This window comes from Rhipicephalus sanguineus, chromosome 4 (assembly GCF_013339695.2).
Source record: "Rhipicephalus sanguineus isolate Rsan-2018 chromosome 4, BIME_Rsan_1.4, whole genome shotgun sequence".
Classification (NCBI taxonomy): Eukaryota; Metazoa; Arthropoda; class Arachnida; order Ixodida; family Ixodidae; genus Rhipicephalus; species Rhipicephalus sanguineus.
Window position 1 is genome coordinate 193,629,618 of NC_051179.1, and position 17,009 is coordinate 193,646,626.

The 17,009-nt window shown below is 49.9% G+C and overlaps 1 protein-coding gene across 1 annotated transcript in view; it reads right to left on the reverse strand.

Moving 5' to 3' along the window:
* Positions 1 to 17,009, reverse strand: part of LOC119390992 (proline dehydrogenase 1, mitochondrial) — a 424,578-nt gene that overhangs the window by 30,583 nt on the left and 376,986 nt on the right. Inside the window, exon 9 of the mRNA XM_037658697.2 lies at positions 2,816 to 3,246. Within this exon, the coding sequence (XP_037514625.1) occupies positions 2,816 to 3,246 (431 nt within the window). The remainder of the gene's footprint in view (positions 1 to 2,815; positions 3,247 to 17,009) is intronic.

Below are 17,009 nucleotides of genomic sequence, written 5' to 3' on the forward strand. Positions count from 1 at the left end.
CAATCAGTCTGATTAAGGTGAGTAAATAAATAAATGAATCCACTTCGGCTTTTTTATTACGCAACTCTTGAAACAAACGATAGAAATTAAAAAACATTAAGGGAAGTAAGTTAAAAGAGATAGAGATGTAACGCTGAAAGGCGGGGAGGTTAAATTTTTTAGGAACAAATAACCCTATTTGCACTGTGTTATGCCTACGGCAGCCGGAATAACAGGCATACGTAACAGGGAACGGAGTTTATTACTTTTAAGAAAGGCATTTGGCGCGCAGCGCGGTCCAAATGGTCCAAGCGCTGGCTTTCGAGTCCGTTGTGGGCCATAAACGGGGAGAGGAGCACAAAGGACAGGCAATCAGTACGCGGGTGTCACCACCCCGGCAGTCAGTCAGTCTCCGGGCGCGCGGTGTCAAGTGTCGTCCGGCAGCACACATAGAAGGTGTGGGGGGGGGGGGGGGCGCATCCCTGCAGCTGGCTGTAAGCGGGAATGCTCGGTCTGCACGCATGTGTCACGCGGGGCTCTGTGTGCTTCGAGTAACTTTTTGTCCCGTCTAGGCACGCTGTGTCTCGCTCAGTACCCCCGTTCACTTCAACGAGCCAAGATCTCCGGCCGATACTTTTTTTTACGATGGCCGCGATCCATTCGGGCTTCTTGTGAAACTGGCGGGCGACAGTGTTTCACCAATGCATATGTCCATGCTTTCTCCCGCTTTTTCGTGCCTTTTAGTTTTCTTTTTTCTCTTTTCTTTTTCTTCTTGCGCCAGCGGGTTAAATATTTGTACCATTGTGAGCATTGTGATATTGCTGTCAGCCATGTGTTGATAAGTGTCCATTTCTGGGTTTTGTTAGCTTGGTATGTTAATCATTTGGCTCTTGCAAGGAGCAAAAACCAAGTTGTCAGTATATCGTGGTTGATAAACCAAAAGAAAAAAAAACGACCATTTCTGTTTGACTACCGATCTGTCATTTGTCAAGTTTAAGCGCATTTATAAGGCAGTTTGGTGCAAAATAAATCCAGTTGTAAGTCAGAGCTCGTGTGTGTTGCGTGTTCTTGTCCATTGTCTCAGTTGCGCTGTGCCTTCCAATTGCTATGAACCAACTCGCCCAGACCCAAGTCTTACTTAAACAGTTTTTTTTCTCTCTTGCGAAGGTAGCGAACCAATACGTGTATCGGCTTGCGCGTTCTTTCTTTTTTATAATTTTTTTCTTCCATTAACCAGGGCTTTAATGACTGTCCTTCCCATACATGCTCCCCATGTGTGAGTTTTGTTTTATGCTCATTTTTAGTGTTCTAAGGGACCTCCTCCTCCTTCTCTATGGGCCGCGCAGATGGGCGAGTTCCCCTTCGCTAAGGGGCGCCGCGAAGAATAAAGCAGGCAGCACCACTTAACTGTGCTATGCTGTTCGAATACAAAAGGAGGCACACGACTTTGAACTCGTCGAAACAGCTCCCGGCCGTGCCGCTGGCACAGCAGGCGAAATGCGACACTTTGCGCCTACGTGCACAGAGGGGCTTCGACGCCTATTTTCTGAGAATGTGTCGAATGTGGGCTTCGGACCGCAGATTTATGAGTCTCCGACTGACATGATGTTTACGCTCGGGCCCTCAATAGCTGACCAGACCCATGCTTCAAGGCGAGAGGGGAGCCTGGTCTGCAGCCGTTGTTCGAAACCACGGTTAGCTCGAGTAGCGAAACGAAGAACAGCCTCCTACGACTTCGCGAAACCATTTGTATGTGTGTTCGTACCTGTGGCCAAAAAGGAGAGTGCGAAAAGCGCGGGAAGGACAGAGACAGCGAGAAGAGCGGGGAAGTCGCCACTCCACCTCATGACCAAACCACTTATCGAAGTGAATCCTGTCTCTTTGGAAACCACCCCACGGATGGGTGGATGGATGGATGCTATGAGCGTCCCCTTTATAACTGGGCGGTGACAAGTGTGCCACCAGGCTCGACAAAAAAAAAATTCCCTTTACTCTTCTTTTTCTTAGTGTTGGCCTAATGTCTCTACTTCAATTAAATCTATCTTACTACAGGAAAAAAAAAACGTAAATTCTCAGCCCGGTTCTCTGCCCTTTACGGCAGAATGTCATTTTTTTTCCAATATTTATTTTTGTCCTTTCTCTCCAATTTTCTGCCACCAATACTCTAACCTTCTCTTACTTATTTCGATCGCGGGTGTGTTCAGCTTTCCACTGTCGTCTCTAAAACCCAAGGCTTCATGTAGGCTCGTGCCCAAACGTACACCTGGGTGGATATCTCCACATTCAATCAGAACATGCTCCGCCTTTTCCTTAACTTCCCCGCAGCATGTGCATTGTTCTTCTTCTTTACTGAACCTCGCTTTATAACTACGCGTTCTAAGGCAACCCGATTACGCTTCAAACAGTAAAGCGCCACGGGCGCTGTGTTCACAGTGCTGCGGGCGGCGGCGGTGCGCGTAAAGGGGAGAGTGCGCGGCGGGGGATTCCGTGCTGACACGGCAGGCATCGGGAAAAGCTGTTCCTCTCGGAGCCCGCCTGCTCGGTAGTGGGAGGAGAAAAGCGAGAACGAGGGGGAGGGTTCAAAGTTATGCGGCACGTGGTGGACGTTTCGGGAACTAGTCTCTCGTGGGCCGGAATCCTGGCCTCGCTAGAATTGCAGCCTTTGGAAACAAGGATCAAACTGAGGACAAAGAAAGTAGAAAATAAAATTCACAAGGGTTGCAACGTGGGTGAGTAATCTGAACAACTTTGTAGCGTGAAATGACACATGAGGTCTGTAATGTCGTTTTGCGCTACATTGCTCAAACAAAATTAAATGAACTTTCAAGAAGCTCACTTGTTGACAGCGAAGCGGATGGTGTCTTCGTTGTGCGAGGCCACCATGATTGCGATGGAGCGCCGCTCTTTGCCCTCCACCACCTGTCGCAGGCACTCGGTGAGGGTGCGGTAGTACATGGCATTGGTGTCCTCGTACGTGGCATTCACGGGGTCCTCGTAGCCGAGGGTGCGTGCCCTCAGCCGCTCCTGCTCCAGGTAGGCACCACGCACCAGCTTGGCACCAAAGAAGAAGCCCTGCCGACGTGCCAGTTCTAGGTCACGCACCACGTGGTCGTACGTGGCACGCAGGTAGCACTGGTACGTGTTGAACACGATGGCCTTCTCCTTGTTGTACTTGCGCATCAGCTCCATGGTGATGCGGCTGATGGCTGGCTGGAAATAACTCTGCTCTGCATCGATCATCACACGCACGTCACGTGCACGGGCCGCCTGTACCGAAATTGCACATAACATCAACCACAGCTGAGTAGTACAGCATAACCCTTCTAACACCGCAGTAGAACAGCGCCGGCGAAAACAACAGACCAGACGAGGAGAAGGACACGTAACATAAGGCGCACTAACAACTGAAAGTTTATTCAGTATCTGCACAGAATAAATACTGCCTTCACATGAATAAACAGAAGAAAGAAGGTTATAAAAGATATGACAGTGACCATGTGGTCACTGTCATATCTTTTGTAAACTTTCAGTTGTTAGTGCGCCTTATGTTACCTGTCCTTCTCCTCGTCTGGTCTGTTGTTTTCGCCGGCGCTGTTCTACTGCGATTATGAACCAACTAGCCCAAAAGTATACCTTGACAAGTTACCTTCTAGCACACTGTCACAGCAGTGCAAAGAAATAATGCAGAATCCGGGAACTGTATAATGTGAACAAGCGGTAAAATCAGGAACAAGCGCTGCTAATCAATCACAGATGCATCTCACACAGCTTTACCTCAGAAGAAGTTATCCATCAGTTCATGGCCTAAGAAGTCTAGCATTTATTTCGTGCCTATCACAGAACCACACCATTCTAGAGCACTTGGATGACCTTGTGGCAGTGCACATAACAAAATTCACTGGATGTCCTCAGCACATCCAGCACAGCGACAGTTCACAACCAAGGGCGTCCGCAGAACTTTTTGCAGGGGGGTGCATACGCAAGGGGGGGGGGGGCATTCAGCATTGGCAGCTTTTCTTTAACTGCCGTCACATGACAGGCAAGATTAGTCAGTAGTTTGTAAGGCGCGAAATTGAATGGCAAACCTGAAGGCCAGGACCTGAGTGTGCTAATCAAGCTGTGTAGCTTATCGCAACTGCATAGAAAAATATTATCCGAAATTCCAAGGGGGGGCAGCTGCCCCCCCTTGCACCCCCCTCCGGATGCCCATGTTCACAACATATCAGGCAGAAATGTTGCAGGAACAATCGGGTTCTAATATATAGGTGTCCGCAGATTCTTTACTGGGACTGGCCACGTTATACATGCTAAAACATATGTGAGGAACCTATAAGTGGCGCTTTACTGTACAGAGAACTAAAATATCTAAACATATGGGAGTCATTAGGGAAAATGTCTTTTTTTCCAAGATATACAGGGTATGTCCAAAAAGTAATGTCAATGAGTCAATTAGAAAAGATTTATTGATCAGATCAGTACAACCCATTAAAAGGATTCAAGACAGGCTCCTCCTCTGCCGATACATCCCTTCTAGTGACATTTCCAAGCAACGAAGGTGTCACAGTAGGTTTCCTCCGGAATGTCCTTTAGAGCCTTGATGCAAGCTTCTTTGACTTTGTCAACTGTGCCGAAATGATGTCCCTTCATGGAAGTTTTCAAGGGCAGAAACAAAAAAGAAGTCTGGGGGAGCCAGGTCAGGAGTGTAAGGCAGCTGGGGAACCCTTGACACCTTTGAATCGACCAGGAAGCAGGTCAGGGCGAAGGCGGTGTGGGCTGGTGCACTGTCATGGTGATGCTTCCAATCTCCCGCGATGTCAGTCCGGATGTTATGAGCCCTTCATTTGAGTCTCTTGAGCATTTCCACATAGAATCTGGCGTTGATAGTTGTGCCAAGTGGTACAAACTTATGGTGGACAAGCCCCCTGATGTCAAAGAACACAATGAGCACGGTCCTAACCTTTGACTTGCTCATTCTGGCCTTGTGGCAAGGGGACGCTGAGGTGTGCCACTTGGCACTTGGCCTTTTTGTTTCGCTGTTGTATTAAAACACCCAAATCTTGTCACCTGCTATGACATTGTCTAAAAAGTGGGGTCACTTTCACACAAGCACAAAAGTTCTAGGCACGTTGAACTCGGCGCAAGTTTTGGTTGTCTGTTAACACTTTAGGCACAATTCTGGCACACACTTCAAATTCTGCAAATTCTTCGTCAAACTCTCGCAACTGCTATGTTTTGGAATGTTTAATGTCTGTGTCATTAAATGGACACTCAAACGGCAATCTGAGTTCAAGAGATTTCTCACACGTGTCACATTTTGATCAGTGATGGTCACTGACGGCCGTCCAGTGCACGCTTAATTGCTGACCTCTTCACGACCCCCTAAAAAGGCCTCGTGCCATTGGTACACACAACGATCCAACAAACAGTTATCATCAAAGGCCGTATTTATCATAGGAAAGGTTTCCGCTATGGACTTGACAAGTTTCACACAAAACTAGATGGCAATCCTTTGTTCCAACGAGTGCTGAATTGTGGCTTGCGCGGAAAATGAAAACAAGTTTCGTGGAAAGGTCTGTCCTTACTCTCCAGATGGTAAGGGATGACAGTGTGACCATGCGTGCGTAAGCTAACTTCCCCCTCCAACAATATCAACCGGTCCCAGCGTGTTGTGAGGAATAGACGCTTTACAATATAGAGTGAAACCTCAGTGATACGATCACAGCTCATACGAATTTCGGGGTGATACGATTTTGCACTGGTCCTGGCCAAGGCCTATTGGCCTGCAATGTAATGGAGTACGGTTGTTGCGAACCGAATTTCACCCAGCAACGTTTGATACGAACGTACGCTACCGCCCAGGTACGAAGAGGTGCTGTCCGCACTGTCGCGGAAGACGCGCCAAGCGTGTGCGAGTGCGGGAATGCAAGCATGGGCATGTGCGCCCTTTGAGGCTTTTATGTGCCTCCATGTGCCTTCGCATTTAGATTACAGAGGACATTAGCGCCATGCATTTTTTTTTTCTAATGCGTCGACGCGGGCTGCTGTCATTGTGCTGTGTTTACACGTGCCTGCCTCGTGCATCAGATATCCTATGAAAGGTGGACGAGGACCGAAAGATGGTGAGGACGGTCTTGGCGAAGGAGTCAGGCCTCACAACGTCAACTTGTGCGACCGTTGAGGTCACACTCGTGCGGGTACGACCGTAAATCTTCAAAAAGCATCTCCAACACCTCCGCGATAACCAAATCATAACACATGACTGTGGTTCTGTAATTTTGTGGCCTTGATCCATTGCGTCAAAACGCTTCTTTCGTTACTTTCATTGCAGTACTCAGGTGTCATGCAAAAAAGCATACTAAAATTTGGAAGGGGCTACTGCTGTCGCGGGTCACAACGCACCTGGTTCATTAATTAAATACACGCATACGGGCCGTGTATTTATGAGTGCTGGCATGATTGCCGACATCTAAAAACTTAACTGAGAATCATTCAGGGTTCTTCCTGATGTTACTGTGGCCCTGAAAAAGAATGAATGAAAATGTACGCCAGCTTTCTTTTGTCACATGCTAATTTTCCATTTTCCATGGTGATACGAATTTCGGGTGATACAAATATTTTGATGCTCCCATGAGATTTGTATCACCGAGGTTTCACTGTAACTACTGGCATTGCTTTTCAGACAAACCCTGTATATTGTAGAAGGAATGTAAAATTCTTGAACGTTGCTGGCTCCAGCGACACCCCTCTTCAAGCTTTCGTCTTGAACTGAACTTCTGCCTTATTTGGATATTGTAGAAGGGGTTTATTCGGGCCATAGAGCAGGAGCAATAAACGTAGCACTAGCAGGTACGGTGCAGCCAGAAAGCAAACACTGCACGAGTCACGTGATTTCGACGGGGCTTTCCAGTGTGCTGACCTTGCTCACAATCAGGCGATCTAAGGAGAGGTCAGTGAATTGTAATATGGCTTGAACCGGTCAATGTGCACAGTCACTAGCCTGCAACGATGGAGACCTTAAGATGACGATACGGGTTCGACCACACATTTAACTGGTGATGTTCATTCAGCCATGCAGTAAGGCCCATGGTACTGTGGCAAGTGTCAGAACTCGCACGCCCAAGTTTCTGACACCTCCGCATCTGCATGTGACATGAACTCTATGCCGCAAACCTTACTTTTGTGTATTTCTTGCACCATGCTTGGTGTATAACTATCTCCCGTGTATGCTTTCCTTCTCTCTTTCCTTTCCCCCTGTCAAGGCCCACGCTTTGCAATCGCCACAGCTCGGCAGACAGAGAATAAACAACTACACCACAAAGATGTCTCATCCTGCAGTCAGTCCATGCGCCTGGAGAAGAGGCCAGGAGCAGCAACAGGTCACGTGAGGGAGTCGATGGCAAAAAGGTGAGGAGGTGGTTTGAGGTCGCACGCTGTGTATAGCGACACTGTTGAGCAGACACTGTCTGAACAGGTTAGTTGTTGGCATTTCTCAGTGTGCAGAGCAACCGCAGACACAGGTGAGCAGTTGGCAGTGTCTGGACGGTGTGGGATAGATAGATAATTTACTGAGGTCCTGAAGGAATCCGCCACCATTTTATAAGGGGAGGATCGTGGGCCACTCCCACGTAGAGAATGGGGAGACCCAGCGTCACTGCCTCATTGTGGGCCTTCTGGACAGCCTTCAGTTGAAGAAGGACCGGGCTCTTGGTGTGAGAGAACCACATAAATGGTGCTAGAGGGCTCATAAAGCAGGAAGAATGGTTACAATCTGGTAGTGGCTTGTGAGGCAGTGTTGTATGCAAATGTGGTGAATGGAAGTACAAGATTCCAGTTGGAGTGATTTCACATAAAATACATTGACAGCACATCACCAAAAGTTCTAATCAGTCGTTCTATTAAGCCATTGTTGTGTGGATGATAGTGGTGTGGTGAATAATTCGGCATTCAGGTAGGAGTGACTGGAATATGTCCGAGAAGAATACATGACCGCTCCGCATCAGTTGCCAGTGCCACAACAAATACAGGCTGTAGTGTCCATTAGTTGCCAGTGCCATAGCCAATACAGGCTGTAGTGTCTATTAGCTGCCAGTGCCATAACGAATACAGGTTGTAGTGTCTATCAGTTGCCAATGCCATAACAAATACAGGTTGTAGTGTCTATCAGTTGCCAATGCCATAACAAAAAAATACACGTTGTAGTGTCCATTTGTTGCCAGTGCCATAACGAATACAGGTTGTAGTGTCTATCAGTCGCTAGTGCCATAATTGATACTGGCTGTAGTGTTCATCAGTTGCCAGTGTCATAATGAATACAGGTTGTAGCGTCGATCAGTTGTCAGTGCCATAACCAATACAGGTTGTAGTGGTACTTGGATGTGGGCGCAAAAAGACAAGGACGAAGGGAAGAAGACACACACACTGGCGCTACTGACAACAAAAAACGTTTAATTTCATTCACCCTTCGTCCTTGTCTTTTTGCGCCCACATCCAAGTACCATGACAGACCAACAAGCCCGCATCGCTACCCTCGTCAGGTTGTAGTGTTTATCACTTTCCAGTGCCATAATGGAAACTGGTTGTAGTGTCCATCAGTTGCCTGTGTCATAGCGGATACTGGTTGTAGTGTCCATAAGTTGCCAGTGCCATAACCAATACAGGTTGTAGTGTCTATTAGTTGCCAGTGCCATAATGAATACAGGTTGTAGTGTCCATCAGTTGTCAGTGCCATAACGAATACAGGTTGTAGAGTCTATCAGTTGCCAGTGTTATAAAAAATACAGGTTGTAGTGTCTATCAGTTGCCAGTGCCATAATGGATACTGGTTGCAGTGTCCATCAGTTGCCAGTGCCATAATGAATACAGGCTGTAGTGTCCATCAGTTGCCAGTGCCATAACGAATACATGTCGTAGTGTCCATCAGTTTGCCAGTGCCATAACCAATACAGGTTGTAGTGTCTATTAGTTGCCAGTGCCATAACGAATACAGGTTGTAGTGCCCGGTTGTGAAGTTCCAGATTTCCTGTTGTACCCAGCACCTCCAGCCATTGTAAAGGTGGGTCTACTCTGGTCTAGAGCGACCAACAGCATAAGCAGGTAGGGCACAGCCAGAGAGTGAACTGGATAACAGCCACATGCTCGCCATGGGGCTTTCCAGCTTCTTGCTCACAATATTGCCTTTGCCAGGATCTGTTCCTTTTTAAATGCGAAGCATTTCTTAGCAAACTTCTGCGACTTTGAGCGTATCTATCTGTCTATCTATCTAGCCGCCTACGACTTTGTGCTCTCCTGGCTGTTTCGTTAATAGGATGTACAGGCGCGTGCAAAAGTATACGGACCACGGGATTGCATGGCAGAATGCATCGATGCGCCATCTACCGACGCTGCGCCTGCTGTCGAGAGCACCCCTGAAGCAGTGGTGCGCATGCGCGTCCCTACATATTAGATGGCCTCTCATGTCGCTCTGTCTGACGTGGTTATGGCGCTCGTAGACAAAACGTCAACTGGGTGTTGCTTTCGTTGCTCCATCTAATCTGCGCCGTTGTTTTACGAAGCGGCTGCGGCGGGGCCGGCTCAAGTGCCGTGCGCGTTGCCGTTGAGAGTGGCAGCCGTTCGAGTGTTGCCTCGTCAGCTGGAAACTGCATCATTGGCACGTTCTCACGACCGACCGAGGCAGTGGTGCAGCATTTCTCCGATAACAATGCTGGCGCCAGGCTAGCTTAGGATACCTGTGTTCGCTGTATGGCGCGAGTCCCGTTCACTCTGTTCAGTATGTCATCGAGCCGTACCTCGGCATATCCTCCCCGTAGTCTCAGGTTTCCGAGAAACCGCGACACAGCAACCAAGCAGACTCGCATTTTCACGGTAGCTGCAGACAGCCGGGGGATGGGTCCGCGCCGGCCCGATGCCCCACGATCCTTTCTTCTAGTCTTTAGTTCTTTGTTGTCAGCCCGCACTCGCTGTGCGCCCGCATTCGAAGTGCAAACAGCATCGAAGTACAGCCACTGGGAAAAGGGTGCACGCAGCTTTGCCGTGTTGAATACGATTCAAGCGCGAGCAGTGCGACGAGGCGGTGTATCGGAGTGTGGGTCGAAACCCATCTCAGCTGTCATTCGTTCCAAACGCTCACGCAAGTTTGCGTCCATGGTTGGCAGAGCGATGAAAACACTACGGCAGTTCGAGGTGCACACCCAACATTACGAAACCGACTCGCAGTTTTCAAGCACGCGCGATACACGGTGCCATGGGCTCCGCCGCTCGACGACGACCGTGCGAGCCGACCGGAAGTGGCGCCACAGACCACGTGGTTGTGCCGAGACGCCAGAGAGAAAAAAATGAAGAAAATAAATGCCGCCGGCGCTGACGTCGCCTCCTCGCACCTCCGCCCTCCCTCCCTTCACGCCGCGCGCAGCTTTCCGCGCGCTCGCTGCGTTGAGTTGAGGGAGAAAGCTGCGGAACGTGATCTCTATAATTTGGTAACACCACTTAGACTTGACGGATTTGAAAAATTTTTGCGGCATATGACTCGTGAAGAGTCATACGTCAATAATGAGACTATTCCAATATAACTAAGAAAGGTGTTGCAGGGCCCCTTTAAGCAAATCCTAATTAAGCTTTGCCTGCAGCTTGCCGTTTTCATGTTAGGCCAAGTTGACCTTACATGAGCGCAGTTGAGTCGGGGAAAGTATAGCTGAATCTAACTAAGCATAGTTTATCATGGTTTCACCCGATATAGCCAAGCATATTAACCATAAACAAGGCAAGCCTACTTGTGACCAATTAAGCCAAGTCGAATTCCCCATCAACCCAATGAAGCCAATCTCAGGAGGATTACCCTTGACCAAGCTGAGACTAATTAGGATCATTAAAGCCTAATTAGCATTAAGTATGGCATTAATTAGGCTTATATCAAACCAAGCACGCCCTAGATACTAGAGTTTCACGTGGCCTATTTCCTCAACGTTAATTAAACTAATTAACCTAATTAAGCGGTGTCAAGACATGCCGAGAAGAATCTAATTAGGCATAGTTGAGCATGACACTTCCAAATTAAATCAGAGCGTAATTAGCTTTAATTAAGCAAATCAAATCAATCGTGTTATTTTCAAGCAATCGAAGCTGATTCCCTGTGAGCCCCTTGCAGCCAAGCTCAGGAGCATTACAGCGGACCAAGCTGAAGCTAATAAAACTCAATTAAGCAAATCAAATAACACAATTAATTTGATTTTCTTAATTAAAGCTAATTACGCTCTGATTTATTTGGGAAGTGTCATGCTCAACTATGCCTAATCAGGTTCATCTCTACATGTCTTGACACCGCTTAATTAGGTTAATTAGTTTAATTAACATTGTGTTAATTAGTTTAATTAACGTTGAGGAAATAGGCCACGTGAAACTTGAGTATCTAGGGTGTGCTTGGTTTGATATAAGCCTAATTAGTGCCATAATTAACGCTAATTAGACTAATGATCCTAATTAGTCTCATCTTTGTCAAGGGTAATCCTCCTGAGCTTGGCTTCATTGGGCTCATGGGGAATTCGACTTGGCTTAATTGGTCACAAGTAGGCTTGCCTTGTTTATGCTTAATATGCTTGCCTATATCGGGTGAAACCATGATAAACTATGCTTAATTAGATTTGGCTACACTTTCCTCAACTCAACTGCGCTCATGTAAGGTCAACTTGGCCTAACATGAAAACGGCAAGCTGGGCAAGGCTTAATTAGAATTTGCTTAAATGAACTTACTTATGCTTGACTTTATTACGAGATACCATGCTCAACTAGGTTTAATCAGTTTCGGCTACACTTACTTTCGCTTAACTAGGCACATCTAAGCTTAACACAGCTTAAAGCGACAAAGACGAGCTGGGTTGAGAAACTTAATCATGTATGCTTGGCTTCACTAGGTTCTACGATGCTTAGTTAGGCTGATTGACCGGTGTAAAAAGCGACGTGCGCACGGCGCTTGAGCCGACCCCGCCGCAGGCGCTTCGTAAAACAACGGCGCAGATTAGATGGAGCAACGAAAGCGACAGCCAGATGACGTTTTGTCTATGAGCGCCATAGCCACGTCAGACAGAGCGACTTGAGAGGCCATCTGATATGTAGGGACGCGCATGGGCACCGCTGCTTCAGTGATGCTCTCGACAGCAGGCGCAGCATCGGTAGATGGCGCGTCGATGCATTCTGCCACGCGATCCCGTGGTCCGTATACTTTTGCACGCGCCTGTACACCAAAATTAGTATGGCGTAAAATGACTTTATGACGAACATAAATGACAGGTCAAACATGAATACCACGATACCCATGTCATAAACATGATTTACATGCCACTGTTTTCATGCTCTTGCGGCCGTTTCGTTAGTTTGATATAAACCAAAATTGATATGGCGTGACAAGAGTGTATGACGAACATAACTGATAGGTCCTAACAATCATGACACGCATGTCATGCACAGCATGACTTACGTGCCACGCTCATGGAGCGCTGGCGGCCACTTCGCAAGCTTGATATACACCAAAATTGGTATCGCGTGACGTGATTGTGTGACGAACACAAATAACGGGTGGTAAAATGAAAATCATGCCACGCATGTCATGTACAGCATGATTTACATGCCACGCTAATGGTCCGCTGGCGGCCGTTTCGCTAGCCTGATATACACCAAAATTGGTATCTCGCCACGTGACTGTGTGACGAAGATAGATAACAGGAGTAAATATTGCCACGTGCGTTTCTTATTACCACTTTTGCTGTATTCGGTTTTCGCCCACAAAGGCTGTCAGCAACGCTCAGTGCAAACCGCGCCTCATTGTTCGAGCAGCTTTGCGATTATTGTAGATCATTTTGTTAAGATTGCGCGCAAGACGCGAACACTCGAGCTTATTATAGAGATTGCGCAACAACCAGCGATATCGCTGGAAAGCTCGATAGCGCCTGCATAAAAGCCGACGCGCTTGACCGTTTGTCAGTTGATCGACGGTCGCGCTGTTCGCTGCTATCAGTCTATTGCTGTAGTTGACTTTCAGTTGACCTTCGTCGACGTCACGACCACGTGACATCTGGTGGAGGTGCTGCTTCCTTGATGTTCCGGACACCTACGAAGAGCCGGGAACCAAGCCCACAGCGTGAAGAAGATGTCGGAGACCTCGTGCAACAGCGAGCTAGCCGCAGGCTACAAGGCTTGCAACCCGAATACGGTCTCCTACTGGACAAGCCAAGAGCCACGGCGACGAACACAATGGGCATGATGACAGCCGTAGCGTCCCCTGCAGCTGTCGTGATGCAGCCGCCCAGAGAGCCGCCGACCTTCCATGGATCACCAAGCGAGGACCCCGAAACCTGGCTCGAGACGTTCGAAACGGTCTCAACCTTCAACAACTGGGACTCCGAGGACAAGCTGCGCCACGTCTACTTTTACCTTGAAGGCGCAGCAAGGACCTGGTTCTAGAATCGGGAGTCCACTCTTCGAACCTGGGACGTCTTTCGCACCGCTTTCGTGGAGACGTTCGCAAGCATCGTCCGAAAGGAAAGGGCCGCAGCCTTGCTAGAGACACGGGTATAACTAACGCGTAAAGCGTGGCCATCTTTGCAGAGGAAATGACCCGGCTGTTTCGCCACGCTGACCATGCCATGCCCGAGGACAAGAAGGTCCGCTTCCTCATGCGTGGGGTAAAGCAAGAGCTCTTCGCTGGTCTGATGTGGAACCCACCTTCGACAGTCCAAGAATTCGTCTCAGAAGCGACGACGATTGAGAAGACGCTGGAAATGCGAACCCGCCAGTACAATCGCCGTTCGATTGAAGACAGCCCAGCTGTTCCTGCCCTCGCATCCGACGACCTGCGCGAAACGATCCGAGCGATCGTTCGGGAGGAACTGCGCAAGCTGTTACCCTCACCACAGCCTCATGTGGACTCGACCGCAGAGCTAGTTCGATCAGAAATCCAGCAGTCGCTGGGCAACCTTGAACCGCCACTGCCACAAGCCATGAGCTACGCTGCTGCAGCCCGACGCAACGGCCCCCTCCTCGCCCACGTCAAGACGCCGCGCCGCCGCAGCAGTTCGGCCGCCAGACCCCGCCGTCGCCACCATCACCGACGCCCTACCGCCCTCCTGTCGCGCAGCGCTATGTCCCGCGCTACGCGCCAAGGAAGACCGACGTTTGGCGCGCCCTAGACAACCGCCCGCTCTGCTACCACTGCGGGGAAGCCAGCCAACACGTACCGCCGCTGCCAGTACCGACAGATGGGGCTACGCGGATACGCCGTCAACGCACCGCGCCCGCAGCCAGGCGAGCGGCCCCGCGACATCGACGACTATCTCCCGGAACACAGTGGTAAGAACGACGACCTTCCCGCTCGCCGTCGCCCGGCCGCTACATGTCACCGCACCGCTGGCAGTACACTGGCCTAAACCGGGGTCGGTCGCCCAGCCCGTATCCGGAAAACTAAGGGCAGCAACCGATGGAGGTCCAGTTGCTGTACGACGAACTACCGAAGATCCTCCGCCGCCACCGACGACGCCGCGACGAAACCCCCAGAACACGACGCGAGCTAGACAGCTCCGTGACGACGACATCTCGCGGACCGAAGAAGACCCGACGAAGCAACATGGAAGCAGCGGAACAAACCGACGCAGCCGTGACCCGACACCGCGGCCCAACCGCAACGCAAGACGACGAACTAGCGACCTCGACGTTCTCATCGACGGCCACAACGTCACTGCTCTCGTCGATACTGGAGCCGACAATCGCGTCATCAGTGGGCCCTTCGCCAGGAAGTTGAAGAAAGTTCAGACTGCTTGGGAAGGCCCCGAAATCCGTACCGCTGGATAACGCCGTCTGGAGGCTGCACAGCAAGAGTCACAATCAATAATCGCACGTATCCTGCGAGTTTCGTAATCTTGCAACACTGCTCCAGGGACGTCATACTTGGCATGAACTTCTTAAACTATCACGGCGCCGTCATCGACTTAAGAACCAAGTTGATAACCCTATAGTCGTACAAAACGATACCGCCGGATACGAATCTATGTCAACATGCCCTGAACGTGCTCGAGGATCAAGTTACCATCCCGCCTCGCTCCAGCGTCATAATTCCCGTCAGCACCGAAAAAGCTGAAGACATCGAAGGTGTCATCGAGAGCGATCAGCGTTTGCTGCTAGACCGTGACATTTGCGTCGCAAGGGGCATTGCTCGGTTGCATGAAGGAAAAGGAAGCGTGATGCTAACGAACTTCAGCCAAGAATACAGACACCTGAGCAGAGGCACGACGATTTCAAACATCGAAGAAATCTTGGCCGTCAGCGATGCGTTTGCCTTTTCAGATTCTGACGAAGATACAACGACTACCCCAATACCTGAGCCACCCTTCGACGTCAACCCGTCTTCCCGCTCGCCAACAGCAACAGCTTCGATGCCTTCTGCAGGAATACAAGGAGTTTATCGTCGTCATCGCGGGTCCGACAAACGCCCCTTGCTAAGCACCGCATTATAACAGAAGAAAATGCTCGACCACTCCGTCAGAGTCCCTACCGGGTTTCGACGCGGGAACGGGAGGCCGTTAAGAAACAAGTCGATGAAATGCTACGCGACGACATCATCCAGCCGTCCAACAGCCCGTGGGCGTCACCCGTGGTGTTATTGAAGAAGAAGGATGGGACCCTACGTTTCTGCGTCGATTATCGTCGCCTGAACAAAATCACAAAGAAGGACGTGTACCCTCTCCCACGGATAGACGACGCCCTGGATCGACTCCACAACGCGAAGTACTTTTTGTCGATGGACCTCAAGACCGGCTACTGGCAAATCGAAGTCGACGAGAGAGACCGAGAAGAGACTGCCTTTATACCACCGGACGGCCTGTTCGAGTTTAAGGTCATGCCTTTTGGTCTTTGCTCGGCACCTGCGACTTTCCAACGCGTCATGGATACAGTGCTGGCTGGCTTGAAGTGGCAGACGTGCCTTGTGTACTTGGACCACGTCGTTGTGTTTGCCTCAAACTTCGACGAACATCACCGGCGCCTTGAAGCTGTACTTCAAGCAATCAAGGCCTCCGGACTCACCCTGAAGCCAGAAAAGTGCCGTTTCGCGTACGAGGAGCTCCTGTTCTTGGGCCACGTCATTAGCGAATCTGGAGTTCGCCCCGGCCCGCGGGAAACAGCTGCCATCGCTGCCTTCCCGCCGCCCACAGACAAGAAGGCCGTACGCCGATTTCTCGGCTTGTGCGCCTATTACAGACGCTTCGTCAACGAATTTTCACGGATCGCCGAGCCACTAACTCACCTCACGAAGAGCGACGTCGAGTTCAAGTGGGGAACGGCGCAAGTCGAGGCATTTCAAGAACTGAAACGACGCCTGCAGACGCCTCCGATACATGCGCGTTTCGACGAATACGCCGATACGGAAATCCACACCGATGCAAGCAGAGTAGGACTGGGCGCCGTCCTTGTGCAAAAGACCGACGGACTGGAAAGGGTCATCAGTTATGCTAGCCGGTCCCTATCCAAAACAGAAGGTAACTATTCCACAACGGAATAGGAGTGTCTTGCCATCATCTGGGCTACGTCTAAGTTTCGCCCCTGCCTGCACGGAAGGCCCTTCAAAGTTGTGAGGGACCACCACGCCTTGTGTTGGCTAGCCAACTTGGACCCTCCAGGTCGCCTCGCACGGTGGACCCTAAGACTTCAAGAATTCGACATTACCGTCGTTTACAAGTCGGGAAGAAAACACTCCGACAGCAAGCCGACGCGCGGAACTCAGGGGCCTTGTGCAGGACCGCCGTTGTTCCGAAAGCATTTAGGCGGGAATTGGCGTCATTTTTCTTGAAAAACGACGTCATCGTAAAGAAGAACTTCTCTCCGGCCCGGGCCAACTACCTTATCGTTGTACCTTCGGCACTGCGACCAGAAGTTCTGCAGGCCCTGCACGACGACCCGACGGCTGGCCACCTCGGCTTTCCCCGCACGCTCGCGAGGATACAGGAAAAATACTACTGGCCACGCCTTCCTGCCGACGTCGCCCACTACGTTAA